The 20,157-nt window shown below is 32.0% G+C and overlaps 1 protein-coding gene across 4 annotated transcripts; it reads left to right on the top strand.

Annotated features, from left to right (window-relative positions):
• The first annotated feature begins 690 nt into the window (after positions 1-690).
• LOC105778478 (uncharacterized) lies at positions 691-2,279 on the top strand. Of its 4 annotated transcripts, none has more exons than XM_012602196.2 (2): positions 691-825; positions 1,426-2,279. In XM_012602196.2, exon 2 carries the CDS (start codon positions 1,444-1,446, stop codon positions 2,047-2,049), a length of 606 nt encoding a protein of 201 aa, XP_012457650.1. In that variant the 5' UTR covers positions 691-825; positions 1,426-1,443; the 3' UTR covers positions 2,050-2,279. The 4 variants fall into 4 exon arrangements, with proteins under 4 accessions (XP_012457650.1, XP_012457647.1, XP_012457648.1 ...); XM_012602193.2 differs by having other exon boundaries at positions 700-837; positions 1,421-2,279; XM_012602194.2 differs by having other exon boundaries at positions 701-825; positions 1,421-2,279.
• Positions 2,280-20,157: the final 17,878 nt, after the last annotated feature.

Genomic DNA, 20,157 nt, shown 5'->3' on the forward strand with positions numbered 1-20,157 from the left:
ATTTTGTATGAATATTGTAATTATTTTATAATTAATTTGTTAGTAATTTAGGATTATGTTATAAATTTTTGTGTTTGTAATTATTTAAAATTTATTAATAATTTAGAATTAAGCTATAAATTGTTGTGTTTAGTTTAGTATTTGGTGAGTTTAACATAAAAGTTTATAAAAATTAAAAATCATTTTATTAAAAGTTGAATTATAACTGAATTTTTAATCATATAGTTGTTGTTAACTCATTTAATTTTTATATAATGTAACTTTTATATTATGTAATTTTATTTGATTTTGTATTTATTTAACAGTATTTATTGATTTTTGAAATAAATTTTTATATAAAATAAGACTATTGGCGCCTCTCAACATGACACCACTAATGGTGCCTCTCAGATAGGCACCACCATTGGCACCTCTAAGATAGGCACCAATACTATGTATTATACGGGTCATATACTGACCCGAAAAAATATTTAATTATATTTTATAAAAAAATAATATAAAATATTCATTGGCGCATATCTAATAGGCGCTATTAAAAAAGAAAAAAATTAATATTTTTATTCAATGACGCCTCTGAAATAAGCACCAATGAAAAAAATATCATATTTTCGTAAATAATTTTTCTGACACCAATTTAAGTACAATTTATTTTTACCTTATTTTAGTAAAAAACCCGAACTTACCCAAATAAGAAAAACAAAAATGAGAATCTCAAAGGTTTTTAAAGGGGAAGGAATCAAAGAGTAAGGACAGCAGCAGCAGTTTAAGCAGCAAAAGGAAAAGAAAGAGGGAAGAAATAGAAACGACAGGCAGACCTTGGCGACGGTAGGAAGAAAGGTCTAGTTTTTATTACTCTTTCGTTTCTTTTTAGATTAATATTTCTCTCTTTTTTATTTTTGTGCAAAGAAAATTAGTATTTTTCTTTTTGTTTAAGTTGAAATGGTTATTAGAGAATTTTTCTTTAATATGAAAATGTTGGGGAATTTAAGTGATAAGGACTGAGGAAGTAGTCTTAGATCTTCCATGAACCGCGTTGGGAAGGCCTTTAGGATTTGTTTTTTCATTACTGTTTGTTTAATTTGATTATGCATGTAAAAATTCAAAATTGCATGAAATTTCAAGAAAATTGTAAGTGGTAAAATTTCTTGAAAAATCTTAGATGTGAAAAGTTTTTCAAAATTAAATTTGAAAGTGCAAATTCATGCATATATTCTTTTCTTTTCTTTTCTTTTCCCTCCTGTAAATAGAATAAGCTCTTCACCACTGGCAAAGGGTTCCTAAGGAAAGCTTTTCAAAATTAAATTTGGATGTGCAAATTCATGTATATATGTTCTGAAAGGAAATTATTTTGTTATTAATTTCAATTTTTTAATAAGCCCCTTAGATTCACTTTTGCAATTTCTTTGTTAATTTTCCTTAGAAAAGGCAGTGAAGCATAGAAAAATGGATATGAAGAAAATGGTTCAAATCACTCTTTATAATCAAGAGAAAGAAGAAAAGAGGATTCTTTTGAAATTAAATAGGGTTGGTTGTGGGGATGAAGCTGATCAATATTGTTATTCGATCAGTCCAAGCATACCGCTACTTGATCTAATGCTTGACTTCATTAAACGCGTTGGGGTTACATTCAACTCTGTAAGATTTTATTACGAGGATAAGCCTATAAATCCAGCATTGAATGCTATATGGCTGAATATGAAAGATGGAGATACCATTGCTGTATCGAGAAGGAGAAACTTTAGACCTACAGCCGCAACTCAATCGACTCTTATTACTTTGCCTCTGGCTGTCGTTGGGGAAAAACCAGTTGTTCTGAAAGTGAAGCATTTTAGAGCGGATGGTGCGCTGTACTATTATTTGATTGGGCGAAACACACCGATGAAAAACCTGTTGCATGATTATGCTGACCGCATCAATGACTTATACGAGCAAGTCAATTTATCTTGCTTCAGGTTTTGCAGCATTGATATGGGGAAAACAGCCGATGATTTGGGGTTGAAAGATGGAGATGTTATTTACGCGTTTCTGTTTGCTATGCGAGCATGTTAGAAGGGGCATCCTCCTCTTTCGCTTGAATTGCAGTTCCTTCGGGTTCTGAGCTATGAAACTAGGATGTTATAATTAAGGTTTTATTTCTCTTGGTAGCGTTTGAAAACATAGCTTTAGCTTGCTTGTTAGCCATGACTTGTGCTATATCTGAATGATAATTTTGTAACATAATGAGACATTGGCTCCAGATTTCACTACTATAATTTTGCTTAAGCACATCTTTTCTAGAAGTAGAGCTTCAAATTCTACTTAAATTTATTCATATTAGCTAACGGATAACTCGAATTAACTATCTTACACTTTGGTACTTGATGCTGGGGACACAATCGTCTATTTCCCTAATATTACTATAAATCTACACTTCTCTAATCTAAATTGCTTCCAATTTCCATTTCCCTCCCGTAGATTTTCGTATCATTTTAATTATTTTCCTTTAATGCAAGGGTATAAAACTTAGCATGTACATTTACGTTAAATTAATCGTGTTTAAGAAATGAGGAATTATCAATAATTATGATCCTTCAAAGTACCAACAGAGAAAATTCATGTACATCTTTTTCCAAAGCAATGTCCAGTAATTTCAAGTTCCCAACTCCCTAAGAGACGCTTTTGCACCTAATTAATGGGTATTTTTTTTAATTTTTTTTCTCCTCAGATCGAACAATATGTAAGATTTTTGGCCATAAGAAATCGCAATAGATGAAGCAGTTTTGAAAAATGGATATCAACAACTCAATTTACTTTAATCTCTCTATGTGATCAGTCTCGGGAGAAAGAAGAAAAGTGAATTCTTTTGAAGGTGTGAGGGAGACATTTGCCAACCAAACATTAGTGCCATGGGATATTAGAACTAGACGTTGACGTTTATGATGCTGCCCTCCAAATGAAGTGATCCAATGGATGGTATCTGTCGACACCATTTTTTGGATAAAAAACGGGGTCGACTTGGGTTTTGAAAAATAAAAACGGGAGTCGCCACCAATCTTTTTTTGATAAGGTGTGATCGGATCACCTTGAAAAGTGGTTGTTTAATAAACGATTTAATTTTATTAAAACAACGATTTTGGTCCATGAAATTTAGAAAAACGGGTTCGGGAGTCGGTTATTCACGAGGAAGGATTAGCACCCTCGATACGCGCAAAATTGGTACCTAGTTGATTACCTAATGTCTTAGTGTCGAAAAACTGAAAACTTTAAAGAAATTTAAAATACGATCCTTAAAAAAAAACTCAAATAGCATGGATTGAAATTCAAGAGGATATTTGGCAATTTGGTTAAACGAGAAATCGAAACCCAGCACCTTAGGGCACGTTCCTTGAATTTCCCAAACGCAAAACATTGCCTTATTTTGAAATTTTTGAAAGGCTATTTAGCTATTTGGTTGAACGAGAAAAAATCGACACCCAGCACCTTAGGGCATGTTTTCTCGAATTTCTAAACGCAAAACATTGCCTTATTTTAAAATTTTTAAAAGGATATTTAGCTATTTGGTTGGACGAGAAAAATCGACACCCAGCACCTTAAGGCACGTTTTCTCGAATTTCCAAACGCTAAATATTGCCTCAATTAGAAATATTTTCCCTTTTTTTTTGAAATATGATATTTATATGCTTGATGGAATAATAAACATAATTATGTAAGTAAAAATGAACAAAAACGAATAATAAATCAATCATGCATATACTATAGCAAATAAACAAATAAATAAACTAAAGCATAAAAATAAACATATAAATAAGTACATAAATAAACATAAAAATAAAGGAAAATATATATGAAAATTATAAAATATAAAAAAATGTATGTACATATGAGTATTTTAAAATTATTAAGTAAAATACATATATATAAATATGTATACATATATTCATGAGAAAAAAAGGTATATAGATATACGTACATAAATATGCATATATATATAAAAAGTATTTATTTATATATATATATTACATAAATTATATATGAAATATATATAAGCACTTATATAATAATAATATAATATAACATGGCACATATATTTAAAGATTACATAAGTAAATATAAATGGAAATATAATGATAATAATAATAATAATATTGATAATAATAATAATAATAATAATAATAATAATAATAATGATAATAATGATAATAATAATAATAATAATAATGGTAACATTAAAATAATAAAGTTAACAAAAATTGACTAAATAATAAAAGATGCTAAAAAAGGGATTAATTAAATCGAAATGAAATAAAAAATATAGGGCCAATTTGAAATAAAGGAAAACGAAAAGGATCCAATTGCGACGCGTGTAAAAAGGGAAGGACCGAAACAAAAATAAACCCAAAGTTCTAAAACGCGGCGCCTCAATGGACTAAAATGAAACAAAAGTAAAATCTTAGGGCTAAATCAAAATAAAAGAAAACAACAAAATAGGACCAAATTGTAATGCGCTAAAAAATAGGAGGGACTGCGCGCGTAAATAACCCCTTTTAAGAAAACACGCGGATCCTCCCCTCGGGTCGAGTCCTTGCATGGTCAGGAGGCCAAAGCAGGCGTCGTTTGGGCACTGACCCCTAAGGGTAAAACAGCTGCTTTTATCTTCTTTAAATACAAAAATTTTATAAAAAAAAACACTTTTCATCCTTTTCAAAAAAACCAGAGAGATTTTCTCTCAATTCTCCCCCCTTTTTCTAGAAACCGGCCAAGAGTCCGGCCGAGAGCCACCACACCAGCCACCGTCTTTTGCCGAATGGTCTCCTCGCCCTCCTAAACACTCTGGTGACGTAAAAAAGGGTAAATCCTTTTTAATCTTTTTTTTTATATTTTTGTGTAAAAAATGAAAGAAATAGACTTGCAAAAATAATAGTAACAGTAGAAAAGAAAAAAAGAAAACCGAGCATAAATGGATATTCAACCTTTTTTATTTCTATTCTTTGTAGAAAATAGGGGCCGAACCCTTTTTACAATGTTTGATATGGCTTTTATAGCCATTTTACAACTCTCTCTTTTTGTTTGTTTCTCTCTCTTTTTTTCTGTTGTTGGTACTGCTATTCTTTTATTGTTTGCAGGTACCTTGACGAGACAAGGCAAGTGGACGAGCGGTGGAGCAGAGAGTAGGTGAACGGCGATGGGACAGTGGCGTGTGAGGCGCGATGGTAGGTGAGTATAGCAGGTTAGGGCGGCGGCAGAGGCTAGAAGATCAAGGGTCGGAAGACCCTAGGTGCGGTGCACCTAGGGTTAGGTTTAATTGTTTGTTTCTGCTGATAGTGGGCTTGTTAAGCCAAATTGGGCTAGGTCAAAATAGGTCAGTATTTGGGCTTGGCAATTGCAATTGGGTTCTGGGTTTTGGGTGTATTGGGGTTTTTGGGTCTGGACTATTTATTTTCTGTTTTTGGTTGCATTTGGGCTAGTTGGGCCCCGGGCAAAATGGCCTGCAACAGTATCTATGTCGTGTCCCAAGATGCACTTGTTGTAGTAGAGAGCAAATATCATCCCATAATAGCTCTAATTTCCAATGCACACTAGATGTTGATTTCCATTTGTTGTCATTGGTAATGATAAGATCATAATTGACCTGAATATGTGATGTAAGCTTTAAGTAGTAACAGAAGAAGATGAAAAAGAAGAGAAAAGTATTTTAATACCAATTTCATAAAACTAAAAACCTACATTTTACATAGAAGACTTCACTATTTATAGGAAATTAAGATGAATAATTGCAGCAGCAACGAGTTAACTAAATTAGTTTTACTAACCACCTTTACTAACCACTTGTGTAACACCACCGTATCCGTCGCCGGATTAGGGTTACGAGACATTACCAAACAAATCACAGCTCATAACAGGCATTCATTACAATTCATGTTTCGTAAATTAACCACATCAATACATTTATCCCATTCAAATTTCGGAGCTTAAAACTCCTAAATTCATCTCATTTGATTTTATTTATAAAATCTATACCATACAAATTATACTACTATGCAATATCACACAACATATTCGGCCTAAACAACCTCAACAAGTGGACAAGTATGAAATTTTAATCATCATAGTCTTACACTCAATTTACCTAATTAATATAAACCAAATTATAACACTAGCTACAAATCATAGTATTCTTCATTTACAAATTTCATAATCAAGCCATACCATATATATAACCATTACAGTAAGGCCAAATTTACCACTTCACTCATCATGAGGTTATGCACATATATCCACAACATTTTGAGCAAACTTCAATCACTCATATTGAAACAAATCATACCCTCACGAACCTATTCATAGTAAACTAACCTTAAGTGGTTACATTACTAGTTTATACATTTATTTTCACTACTGAATATCCGAATTTACATACACATTATATACTAACTCCCTAACATATTTTCAAGATAATTATACCTCAAATTATAACACCAAATCATACTTTTTTTCATTACAATTTTATGCTAAGAGACCATGCTATTTTGAACCATTTCAAATATATATATATAATACTTTAAGTACACCTAAATCACATATTTAAAACTTTCGTACACATAACCAATCCCTTAACCACATATTCAATCATCACAATTAACCTCCAAAAATAAATCATGTCAATTTCATCATGAACTATAACTAAAATTCATTTATCCAAACCTATATAATATATGCATGCTTATCCATTACATATCTATCATTACTACATTACTAAACTAAATTATACAAATATCCACCATTCAAAATTATTTTCACATCTCATATATATATATATATATATATATATACCAATAACCTACTTTCATAATAGGTTCAAACTCGCCATAATGCACAAGCTTAACATTATAACAAATCTATATAATCAAATACCACACATATATAAATACCATGAAATATAGTTTCATAATATACTATTACCATAGCTGAACACATAAGTATTAATATCAAGATTAAGCCATTTTCGCATAGCAAATTATATATACACACTTTATGACTAAATAAGACAAAAACTAGCCTATACTAGACCTGTCCATGGGCCGGGCGGCCCGGCCCGGCCCGACGGCCCGCCCGAAATATGGGAGGGTTCGGGTAAAAATATAGGCCCGAAATATGGGTTTGGGTAAAAAAACGAGGCCCGTTTAAAAAATAGGCCGGGCTCGGGCTCAACTTTTTTGGCCCGGGCCTAATAAATATATATTTTTTATTTTTATTTTTTAATTTTAAAATACTTTTAAAATATTTTTTTTATTTTTATTTTTTTATTTTTAAAATATTTTTTTGTATTTATTAAAAATCAGGTCGGGCCGGGCCGGGTCGGGCTCGGGCTTACTCTTTTTTTCCCGGGCCGGGCCTGGGTAAAATTTCAGGCCCATATTTCGGGCCGGGCCCGGGCCTAAGAGTCGGGCTGAAAATTTTTTCTGGGCCCGGCCCGGCCCATGGACAGCTCTAGCCTATACATGTCATATATTCAAAATTTCGAACATTTTTATTTGACCCTACCCAAACATGACTCATGGACAACTCTACTACAAGTTCATCCCATCATAACAAGCTTTAGTTATAATTGTCATATTCTAATGGTATTGACAAGCAACTACTGCAAATCACAAATATATTGATATATTAGCTCTAGAGATTTCAACTAATTTTATACAATCAAATATTGCAATAATATTAGTACCAAATAAGATAAATACTTTTTATATGTAAGGATAGTATAATATTTGGACATATAGGTATGTGGTCAATAGTCTTTCATATTACATTGATAACATAAGTTATCTCTACCCTTCAAAGAGTTATATTAAGAACTCTCATTTTCTCCTATTTATTACTATGTTTTCACTTCCGTGGTTATTGTTATGCCACTTATCATGCTCATGATTATATCTTTGAATTTTTTTGCTTATTTATATCTCGTGTTTACAATGTTTTTTAATCTATATTTATTGAAAGTATGAATAAAATAAAACTCTATTTTTATTGATTATTAAAATCTTAAAGTACACCAAACTTCTCTTGATCTTGATAAATATTCACTTAATAAAAATATTCAAAAATAAAAATATTTTTTAACTTTTTATTGAACATTCTATTTTTTATTTAATAATAATAACATAAAAATATGTTAGTTGTGTGGAGCTACTTCCGCATTGTTGATGTTATTATTATTATTATTATTATTGGTGGAGACTTTCAATTGTTAGGTTGGAGGAGAAATTATTTACAAAATAAATCATTTGTTACAGTAAAAATCGGTATGATTTACTTTAAGTATAATTATTAGACAATTTCGTTTTTTATATATTTGTTCAAAAGAAAAGAAAAGATATTTTCTTTTCTGAAACTATATATTTCGAAATAATTATGAGAATATTAATATATTTTCAATTTTCAATAAAAGGAATTTAAATTTCTTATCAACCAATTAATTTGTAATTAAATTTTATTTATTGACCAAAGATTTCATTCTTTCTTTTCTTTTTAATTCAAACCAAATAATTTTTAATTTAAATCAAAACGAAATTTTAAAAACGAAACTTTAAAAGAATGAATAAGAAATTTCTAGGAGAAGGTTTATTTACTAAGTATCCAACTTTTCGATCAATTATAGTAAATCATTATGTTTTTTAATTTATTCATATTTTTATTGTGTCAGATAATATCTATATGTATTTTTTAAAATACTTTTATTTTTACAGATATACTCAATGAGAACAAAACAGAAAAAAAATTTAATAGATATCACCCTGGATTAAGTCACACCACTTTAATTTTTTTTAAAAAATCTGTCACAAAATAAAGAGCTGAAGTGTAAAAAAAAAAAAAACTGATGGAAAAAAGCTGAAGTTAAAAAAAGAAGCTTGTCAGTTGTCACCAATAACTTTTAAAGCAGGAGAGGGACCATTTCCATGTATAATGTCAAATATTTTTTTTTAAAGAAAGAAACGTAAATGGCAGTGTTAACACTGTACGTAAAAATCAGCAAAAATAGAGGCAGAAGACGAATCGTATAATACATCTTTTTTAAAATTAAAAAAAAATTCTTTTATTGTGTTTACTTGTAGAAAATATGGATATTTAAAAAAATATATATATGTTGGTGTAACTTGATTAAGTGTGAACAGGATAGATTGAGAATCGATCGGGATATCGATTCGGAGAAAGGCATTAAATTAATTAACTCAAAATTTAGCATGGATCGGTTAAACTAAGTAAAAAATTGATTGAACCGAATAATTGAATTGAATTTTAAATATTATTTTATAAATTTTTAATAATTCATTTAATCAAATCAATTTATTAAAGTAATGAACCGATGACTTAATCGATTCGATTAACTATCTAATTCTTAAAACCTGAATGAAAATTGAATAATGATAATAATAATGGTTGGCTTTTACATTTGTGAGTGAACATTTTCAAAATATCCTTATTTATATTAATTTTAAAATGTATAAAAATAAATTAATTTCATTTTGTTAAATTAGTTAAATATTTCATGTATCATTGTATAAATTATTTAAATACCATTTATCATTATATTATCATTTATTAGTATATTTAAGTTTTAAAATATTTTTGTATTATGAATTTAAAAATAATTTTATTAATTACTTAAAAGCTTTTTAAAATTTGTACTTAATGTATTATTATATTAAATTATTTAAATATTATATAATTTTCCAATATTATATCTATGACTATAATTTTTAATAATAATAGAGAATAATAAAATTAATAAAATATTTTTTCACACCATTTATTTTTCTATAACAATTTTTTAAAATTGTAACAGTAAGAGAGAATTGTAATGCGACAATTTCCCATTAACGTGGGTTCATATTGAGGTGTTTTATCTTGGTCCAATGGTCAATGATGATACTTTATCTAATGATTCTAATGAAAATGATGAGGCTTCAGTGGGTCCATTCTTGATGGAGACTTATCTTCTGCTGTAAATGTTGTGTCAGCATCATTTCTCTCCAAAGTACAATGTGATACAGTGTAGAGTTCAATGATGAACCCACTTTTGATTCTAGCAATTTAAGTAAACATAAAATTACGGGTAAAATATGAATTTATATGTTATATTATACATCAATAATATTAAAATCATCGCAAAGCAATAAAAAATTAATAATGTGTAGATTTTATGTGTAACATTTTTATCGGGAAAAATCATAAACAGAAAAGAAAATATTTACAAATGTTGAAAAATAACAATACAAGAAATTTTCTACTATACACGTTTTAAGGGGTTAAATAACTTTTTTATAATCAACACATAATAAAATAATAATAATACCATACGAATTCAACTTGTGCGGCGAAATCCATACTGCCGGAGCTCCGCCCCCACAAATCCTTAATTTTACCTCTTTATTTTATTTTTTTAATAAGTGAATTGCACCTCGAATTTTTTAGCCCAGGATTCGGGTCATACAACTCTTAACATTATTTTATTTGATTTATTTGGCTAAAATGTAATATTCAAGTGTTTGGTTAATGAAATATAAGATATTTAGAAGCACAGTTACTCAATTGTTCTTTGCTATAAAATTTGTTTTAATAAGTATAGTTCCTCTAATATTGTTTAGTCTCAATTTTCATAAAATTAAGATAAATTATTCCAATTCTTACTTTTTATTATAATTTATATATTAATAAGTAAATATGTTGTGTTGAAATAAATTTATAAATCATAATTATAATAATTTATGAAAAGTTATTGTAACATCATCTATGATTATAGTTATAACCATAGTTAATATATTAATAATTAAAATATAATGATTATAATTGTAATGTATGATATCTACTAATTCATTTTAAAAAATGTTTTTTTTATTTTAATTAATTTTAAACTTTATTTAAGAAAAAAAACTTAAATTAAATAGAATAATTGATAATTCTAATATCTTAGAGTTGGCAAAATAAAGCTTATAGGCCGGTTTTTATTTTTATTTAGGGTTTTAGGCCAGTTTAAAAATTAATTAGGGATATAGGCTAATTTAACTAGAAAGCGCGCCCAGCTAGTTAATGGTAAGATTCTAATGGATTTTAGAATGTTGCCGCCAACGGTAAAAAAAAATTAAATACCCAACGGTAACCTTTTTTTTTACCCTATAAATACCCCTCAAATTTTATTTTTTCATTTTTTCATTCACACCATTCTCTCAACTCTCTCAATTTTCTCAAACCCTCTCAAACCCTCTCAAGTCTCTCAGCTCTCTCGTTTTTTAATATTTTTATTTAAAATAATTATTTTTAATTATCTTATTTTTATTCATTTAAATCGATTTCTCACGAATGACCACCTCCCTAATCCGCTTCGATGACAAGCATATTTTCGCCACCCAATCAGCAATGGTAAGATCGAAATTTAAATTTTGTTAATTTCAATAATGTTAAATTTAAATTTTTTCTTATAATTGTAATTTTTTTATTGTGTAAATAGGCAGATGATTGTATTCTAGAGGGTTTCATCCATAATATGGGAAAGCCTATGATCCTTGAAATTCGTGGCCACTTGCAAGCGGCTGGATTCTTACATGCATCTCCCATGTCCAGGGGTTGCAAACCCGATTTGTAACTAATCAGCGTGTTGGTGGAAAGATGGAGGTGCAGAACACACACTTTTCATATTTCATGCAACGAGTGTACAATCACACTCGAAGATGTAGCGCTACAACTCGGTCTAACAGCGAATGGGCCAGTCATCACGGGATCTGTGATCATTCCGGGCGAAGTGACCCTCTGCACATCATTGTTGCGGAAGGTCTCGGACAAGTTCGAAGGTGGCCGGATATCAATGAACTGGTTGAATAATAATTTCAACGAGCTTCCTGAAGACCCTGAAGACCAAACGTAGGAGGTCATACAACAATACGCCCATTCATACATCATGAGGTTAATCGAGGGCTTTTTAATGCCCGAGAAATCTTGAAATTTGGTGCACGTAAGGTAGCTACTACACCTAATAGACTTCAATGAGTGAGAGAAACTAAGTTAGGGATCTACCATATTATCCATCTTATACCGGAAGATGTATCGAGCCATGCAATCGAGCGTGGCATTGATCAGTGGTTGTTTGCTCCTGTTGTAGTTATGGGTCTGGTGGCGACTACCGTTTCTACATTCCAAGGTGACCGACCCGTATATGTTCCCATTAGTGACGAGGTAAACATTATTTATTAATAAATACGTAGTTTGTACATTAATTTTTATTATTATACGAGTCGACTAACAAGTCGCTTGTACAAATGAAACCATGGGCCGAGTTACGTAGGACTGCCCAAGGATCTAGAAGATATTAGGCTGTTGTTAGATCAAAGCTCGGAAGCTGATGTTAGTTACCTATTCTTTCGAACCTATATTAATTACGTAATGGTTTGTAAAAAATCATAAATAATGATATTTACAATTCATTTTTTAGTTTGAATAGATTCCATACACCGACACTGATGTCATATCCTGTATCCTGTAGGAAGTGTTCCGTAATTGACATATGTGGGATACGAAGGTTTCATTGGTAGTGTACACAATGGTAGAAATCCATGAAACGGACTGGGTGTTGCAGCAGTTTGGGTGAAGGCAACGAATTCTGTTGCTACCGCAAGACCTGAAGGAGCTGCACAAGATAAACATACAGGGGAAGGACAACATTAATTGGTCGGTGCGACACTGATAGTACATCGAGGCGTAGGATCGTAGGATGCAATCTATACCCGTCCGCAAATAATTTTTCTCAGTGGACACGACGATAGTTGATGATTACTTGGCATGGTTCAGAGTCATGGGTAAACCATATCTACTATCGCCAGAGGAGAGGAGTTGGCAAATTCGGGTGAAGAAGTCACGTTGACTGTCACAACACATTATGAGAGGTCACAGTTGCATGACGGGTTCGTCATCTGCTCAGGCAGAAGATGTGCCGTCTATGGTTGCACAATATATAGGTCACTTCGGTTCAGGTATTCACATTCAATTAAGTAACCATGTGTTTTATTCACAAGCACCATTGCCACATGTAGTCAGTTCTTCTATTTTCATAAGTACATTTTCGCTCCACCAACATCTCCCGCATACTACACCCTACGTAGATGTCGATGTCGAATCCCATGTCAAAACAGACGCCGACGTACCTACCGCCATCAATGCAAGTGCCCATGCAATAGTCGATGGCGATGTCGATACCCAGTACCTTTCTGACATACCCAAGATTTGGGGCACCTTATGGTTTCATGCCTATAGTGACCCAAACACCGCATGCATTATTATTTTACGGGGTTGACTCATCGTTACATCTAGTAGACGAGGTAGTAGCGGATACACGATAGCAAGAGAGGACGACACAATAATTGACCACAGAGGAAAATGATGACAGTGTCGATCCCCAAGATACGATCACGCAGGGGGTCGTGCTAGCACGTATTTAGGTGATGATAACGATGAGAAGAAAGTCTATAGGCTCGCACCTCTGTATACACCTCTAGATGCACCTCTAGTGGTATGGCCGGTTGTACGCAGAAATCCTCCATGCAACCGTCATCCATTGCCTTTAGGCATACATTCTCCTTGATAACACATTCTCTTTGACGAAACCAGTTATTATATCTTAGCAGTAAAATCGCAATTAGTAGCAGCTTGACTACATAACAAACATGAGGCAAATAACCTCTTCGTGGTGTGATTTAGTTGGACGGGTCCACCATAATCCGATATTGGTGTGTAGAGGTTGGAAAGTGTTAGTATACCCTAATTGGTATGTGACAGATGGCTGAAGACAGTGTGTAGAGGCTGGATAGATTGGTTTTGGGACTGGTGAATTTATGTATGAATTGCATGTGATCTGTTTTTGAATAAATACTTCACATAAAATTGTCTGATTGTGATTTGGTTTTATTTTTTGTATGTTTGAGAAATTTCACGTGAATACGTTTTGCAAATTTGTTAAGTTTTATAACATTATGATACGTCAATTTGTTATGATCCTTGTTGTTGAATTGATTTTGGTAATTGTGAATTTTAATTAACTATTTGACTCTGTGTAATTACGTTGTTTAGGACTCACACTGAGCTTTCGTAGCTCACTCCCTTAGTTTTTCTCTTTTTCAGGTAACCTTTGAGATTAAAGGTTAGAATCGACAAATTGGACGTCTTAGAATATCTCAATACGGTTTGGTTTTTAATAAAGTTTTTCATAAATTTTGATAAACTGTTTTCATCGGGACTGTAAATAAATTTTTGTGGACTATGGTACAAGTTTTATTTGCACTTTGGACCTTCGTAAAAACTCTAGGATTTTGGTTTGACTTATTTTGTAAATTATGTCATGATCATAAGTTTCGAGATTGAAACTTTTCCTTTGCAATTGGTCAGGCTTTAACAATAAGTTTATGATTTTCGATCAAGGTAAAAAAGACTATTTTGTTATGTTACAAATTTTGAATGTAAGTTTCAGTTAACGGTTTTTCAACTTTGTTTTGGTTTCAAACATGTTTAATTCATTAAATACGAATATGATTCCAAGTAAGTTTTAAGCAAAAAATAAGTTCAATGGTTGCAAAACTTTTTAGTAAAGTTTGTTTTCAGTTTTAGTAAGTTGCGAGTAAAAATGTTTTTCGAACGCACTTTATCATTTAAATCAATATTTAGTTTTAAGCCATTTCAGTGGCTAATGTAATCTCCGAAATTCGGTTAGAACTTCTGGGTTAGATTTTGGGGTGTTGCATTATTACCCTGAAATCGAATGTCCCCATGATGGGTTTCTAAGGTCATGGTCTTATGTCGCCATGACATATGAAATGTATGTGTGTTGAAGCGCGTTATCACATTCCCGACCCCTCAAAACTACCTAAGAATTTTTGCCATTTTAGTCGAAAACCCTAAACATTTTCAAGATACACTTAACCTTAAAAACCCTAAACCAATACCCTAACCCTAGGAGAGAAATCTATAAAGCGCGCCTAGCTGGCCGTGCTTTCCAAAAAGCTCGTCCCTTTCCAGTTAAATCGGCCTATATCCCTAATTAATTTTAAAACCAACCTAAAGGCCTAAATAAAAATAAAAATCGTCCTATAGGACTTATTTTTCCCTTAGAGTTATTTGTTACTTATTTTAGTTGGGTTTTAAGATTTTTAGTTTATTTTATAATTTTTTTTAAAATTTTAGGAATTTTATATCGTTAATGTTTTAAGTTAATTATATATTTATAGTGTTAATTCATACTAGTTTTTGATGTGATTTTATCCAACGTAGATCTAACAAAGCATGGGAAGGAATAGCTTCACATAAGTAGATTTCCGTTCCAATGAAAAATGTCTTCACCCTAGCGAACATAAACGACTTTCTGCTCCAATGAAAAGATAGTTTTTTAAAGTTACGATTTTTAAGGGTTTAAAAAAATGGGGAGAGAAGATAAAAGAAAAAAAAAGAAAAGGAGCCACCCAAGCTTTCATGCATTAAGAATTGACGGATTCTAATAAGAAAATAGAGTTTCTTCATCGTTTTTCCTTCTTGTTCCTTTTTATTATGCCTAGTCATTGTTTTAATTTTAAGATGTACCCTAAATTCTCCATGAACTAAATTTCTTTTCTAGGGTTACAATAGATTTCATGCTTAGTTAATTAACTGTTATCTATTTCCATCTCTTTTTATTGTTAATAGAGTTAAGATTATTTATTTATTCTTGTTTTCTTTGATAATAGTCTAGCCAACTATTAGTTTGACAAATCTAAAGAAATCGGAAGAGGACCTTTTGTTTTAGGTCTAGAATGAATAACTATTAGTTTTAATTAGATGGGTCAACCTGTGATTCGTAATTAGGATAGGAATATATCTGATTACCTTTGGTAGCATAATTGGGATAATTCTTAATCAATTTGGTTAACATTATTGGCATAATAGTTAGATTAATTTAATTCTTAATCAATTTGGTCGACATTATTAGCATAGGAATATGGCTCAACAGTTAGGTTAATTGCTCGAAAGAGAATTATGGAAATTTAGTTCTCAGGTTAATAATAAACTCTGTTAGGGTAAGTTGGGTGAAAATAAATCAATTAGCTAATGCATGGATGAAATTATATTCTTAGAATTTTGCTATTAATTGTTTATTTGATTTAATTTGCATTGAGTATTTTTATTTACTTTTAAATTAGTTAAAAGACTTTATTATCGATTAATTTGGATAGGTTTTAAGGTAATATTTGGTAATTGTCAATTTGATTAGTAATAACTCTTAGTGGGATCGATATTTTATGCTACTTGTATCGATACATATACTTGCGTATCACGATTTTCGATAAAAAATAATAAAAATAAAAGACAAATTAGTCCAAAATTTAATATTACACCTGTAATCTAAGATTACATAAAGAATGAGTAGTAATAAGATTACACCCTATATTACGAGATGGTCGGAATGTTAATCCAAACATTGTAATCTCATTCCAAAATATAATATTATGGACCGTAATGTTATATTCGACGAAGTAAATACCCCCTAAAGGAGATATTATCCCATTGTTGGAGCTTGTGGGGGGTTACAAGTCTATAGTTTACATAAAACATGGTTTGTTGCTACAAAAGAGAAGCTAAACACCTCTTAATTCATGGCATTGCAAAGACCAGCAATGGCACCAAAGAAACCACACCAACTTCATCAAATTTTTTACAATGTGTAGAAATTCCATAACTTTTAACTGATTCTATCAAGAAAACAAATGGGCAGCAGTATTAAACAAACCCATTTTGGTCCTTGAATGAAACCAAATATCATGATTAAACACCATTTTTTTATAGATAAAAACCGGAAATAATTACAACATTATTTTAGTATCATTATGCATAAAACGATAAACTAATTATGAATGCCCACGATCCTTTTCGATGGCTCCTGAAATACTATCGGATCATAAGGAAAAGTTTTTATTATTTCAGTTAATGAATGCGCAGCTACATTAACTTCTCTTGGGATCTACTTTATGATCACACTTTGTTGTCTCCTATAAAACTTATGAATTCTCAAGGTTAGGTACTGTTGAGAATAATTTAAAATAACATATTAGTGGGATGTTTAGAAAATCTTGGTAGTATCTTGGTAGTTTCAAATTTTTTAGCTTGACCAAATAATTTGTTAGCTATTTTTATGTTAAGTTAGTTTCCATGTAAGCCTATAAATATAGGCATTTATTCTTTATTTTTACTCATCCAGAATTCATTAATAAGAGAGCAACTTTCTTACATATTATTTTATCTATTTCACGTTTTATTCTCTAACAAATTTGACATCGGAGCCAGGTTGTATCCTTTAGGCAATTGAGTGAAAGTGAGGTTTGGGTCCATTAGGGATTTGAGAGACACACTTAGTTTGGGGTCTTTGGGAAACACGAGAGAAGAGAGTGAGTGTTTTCGGAATGGCATCAGCGGGTTTTTCTTCCTCTCAACCAATCATATCCATTTTCAATGGTGAGAAATATGAGTGGTGGAGCATCAAGGTGATGACATTGCTTAGATCGCAAGAGCTATGGGACTTGGTGGAGTACGGGTTCGTTGACATACTTGAACCTTATGAAGAAGAAGATAGGAGGTTGAAAGAATTCAGGAAAAACGATGCTAAGGCATTGTTCATTATCCAACAAGCAGTTCATGACTCTATTTTCTCTTGAATTGCAGCAGCAACCACATCAAATGAAACATGGTCAATCTTGCAAAAAGAGTATCAATGTGATTCAAAAATCATAGTAGTGAAATTACAATCACTACGACGTGATTTTGAGATCTTGATGATGAAGAATGGTAAATCAATTACTGATTTTTTGTCACGAACAAGGACAATAGTCGGTCAATTACGCTCCTATAGTGAGAAAATTTCAGACGAGACAATTGTAGCGAAAGTTTTGCGAAGCTTGACAACAAAATTTGATCATGTTGTGGCTGCTATAGAAGAGTCCAAAGATCCGTCAGTTCTTTCCGTTGATGAACTGATGGGATCTCTTCAATCTAGGCGAGAATCAATAGATCAACAAAAATGAATGAAGAGAAGAGTGAAGAGAAGGTATTTCAAGTGAAAGGTGACAATAACCATTCAACAAATAGAGGTCGAGGAAGAGGAGGATTTCGTAGAGGTCGTAGCGGTAGTTATGGCAGAAGCAGAGGCAGAGGAAGGTATGATGGACAAAGGCAATCGAATGAGCAAGGTAACACAAAAAATGGCATTCAATGTTACCATTGCAATAGATATGGGCATGTAAAAGCTGATTGCTGGTATAAAGATCAAAAAATAAATTTTGCATCAGAAAGTGAGGAAGGAAACAAGCTTTTTATGGCTTGTATTGATACTAACCATAAGCCAAGTAATTGGTGGTTTGTGGACAGCGGTTGTTTGAATCACATGACGGGTACCAAATCCTTGTTCAAGGAGCTTGACGAGTCACAAAAGATAAATATGCCGCTTGGGAACAAAAGGGAGATGCAAGTTGAAGGAAAATGCACTGTGGAAATCGTTAATAGCCATGGAGAAGGAAAAATGTTGGATGATGTTCAGTTTGTTCCTGATTTAGGATACAATTTATTGAGCGTTGGACAACTAATAGCTGGTAGATATGCTGTCGTATTTGATGATAATGCATGTATCATCAAAAATAAAAAATCAGGCAAACAAGTCCATGTCAACATGACACCAAACAAGATGTTCCCGTTGGATGTTTCAAACATAGAGAACTTTGTTCTTGCTGGAAGTACAAATGATGACTTGAAGCTATGGCATTTGAGGTATGGTCATCTCAATATTAAAGGCCTAGAATTACTGAGTAATAAAGGTATGGTTCTTGGACTACTGAAAATTGGCTCCCTTGATTTATGTGAGGGGTGCATTTATGGAAAGCAAACTAGGAAGCCATTTCCTGTTGGAAAAGCATGGAGAGCTACTGAATGCTTAGAATTAATTCATGCTGATCTATGTGGTCCTATGCAAACCGAGTATTTGGGTGGGAGCCGTTATTTCTTGTTATTCACTGATGATTATAGTCGTATGAGTTGGGTGTATTTTTTGGAAAACAAGTCAGAAACTTTTGAAAAGTTCCAAAAATTCAAGGTTATGGTGGAGAATCAAAGTGGCTGTCATATCAAAGTTCTTCGCACAGATCGAGGTGGAGAGTTCTTGTCCAAATAATTCAATCTATTTTGTAAGGACAATGGCATCCATAGGGAGTTAACAATTCCTTACACCCTTGAGCAGAACGGTGTCACTGAGTGGGGGAACTGAACTGTTGTGGAGATGGTGAGAAGCATGTTACAAGCAAAGGGACTTTTAAATCAGTTTTGGGCGAAAGCTGTGGCAACATTCGTCTATCTACTGAATCTCTCACTAACAAGGGCTGTCATGAACAAAGCTCCATATGAAGCTTGGTATGGTAGGAAACCCAATGTAAGTCATTTAAGAATTTTTGGGTGTGTTGCATATGCTTCGGTAAATTCTCATGCTCGTAAAAAGCTTGATGAAAAGTCTGAAAAATACATTTTCATTGGTTATTGTACTTAATCCAAAGCATATGGATTGTATAACCCTCATAGTGGAAAGTTTACAAGTAGAAGAGATGTAGTGTTTGATGGAAATGCAAGTTGGGATATGACTGTAGAATAGGTACAACAGGAGATCTCTTTTCCCATCAAAGATTCTATAGATACAAAAGAAGAGCCTGCACCAGCAACATCTACAACACTTGAAGAATCTTCTGACGAGCCAATTCCACTAAGGAGATCAACAAGGGTCAAAAAGCCGAATCCGAAATATGCTGATGACAGTTACGCATCCTGTCAATTTTCTCTAGCTGTTTCAGATCCTCTGTATTATGAAGAAGCTGCTGATAAGGAAGAATAGAAAAAAGCAATGATGGAGAAGATACAATCTATTGAAAAGAATGAAACTTGGGAGATGGTCGACTTACGGGAAGATAAAAATGTAATTGGTTTGAAGTGGGTGTTCAAAACAAAATTTGGTGCAGATGGAAGCATCCAAAAGCACAAAGCTCGTCTTGTAGCGAAAGATTATGTACAATAATATGGTATTGATTTCGAAGAAACTTTCTCTCTAGTAGCTCGGTTCGAAACGGTGAGGCTTATTCTAGC

This window comes from Gossypium raimondii, chromosome 10, assembly GCF_025698545.1.
Source record: "Gossypium raimondii isolate GPD5lz chromosome 10, ASM2569854v1, whole genome shotgun sequence".
NCBI lineage: Eukaryota > Viridiplantae > Streptophyta > Magnoliopsida > Malvales > Malvaceae > Gossypium > Gossypium raimondii.

Bases quoted from the DNA above. Each gene is read 5' to 3' on its own strand.
- LOC105778478 (XM_012602196.2), top strand. From the start codon at position 1,444: ATGGATATGAAGAAAATGGTTCAAATCACTCTTTATAATCAAGAGAAA.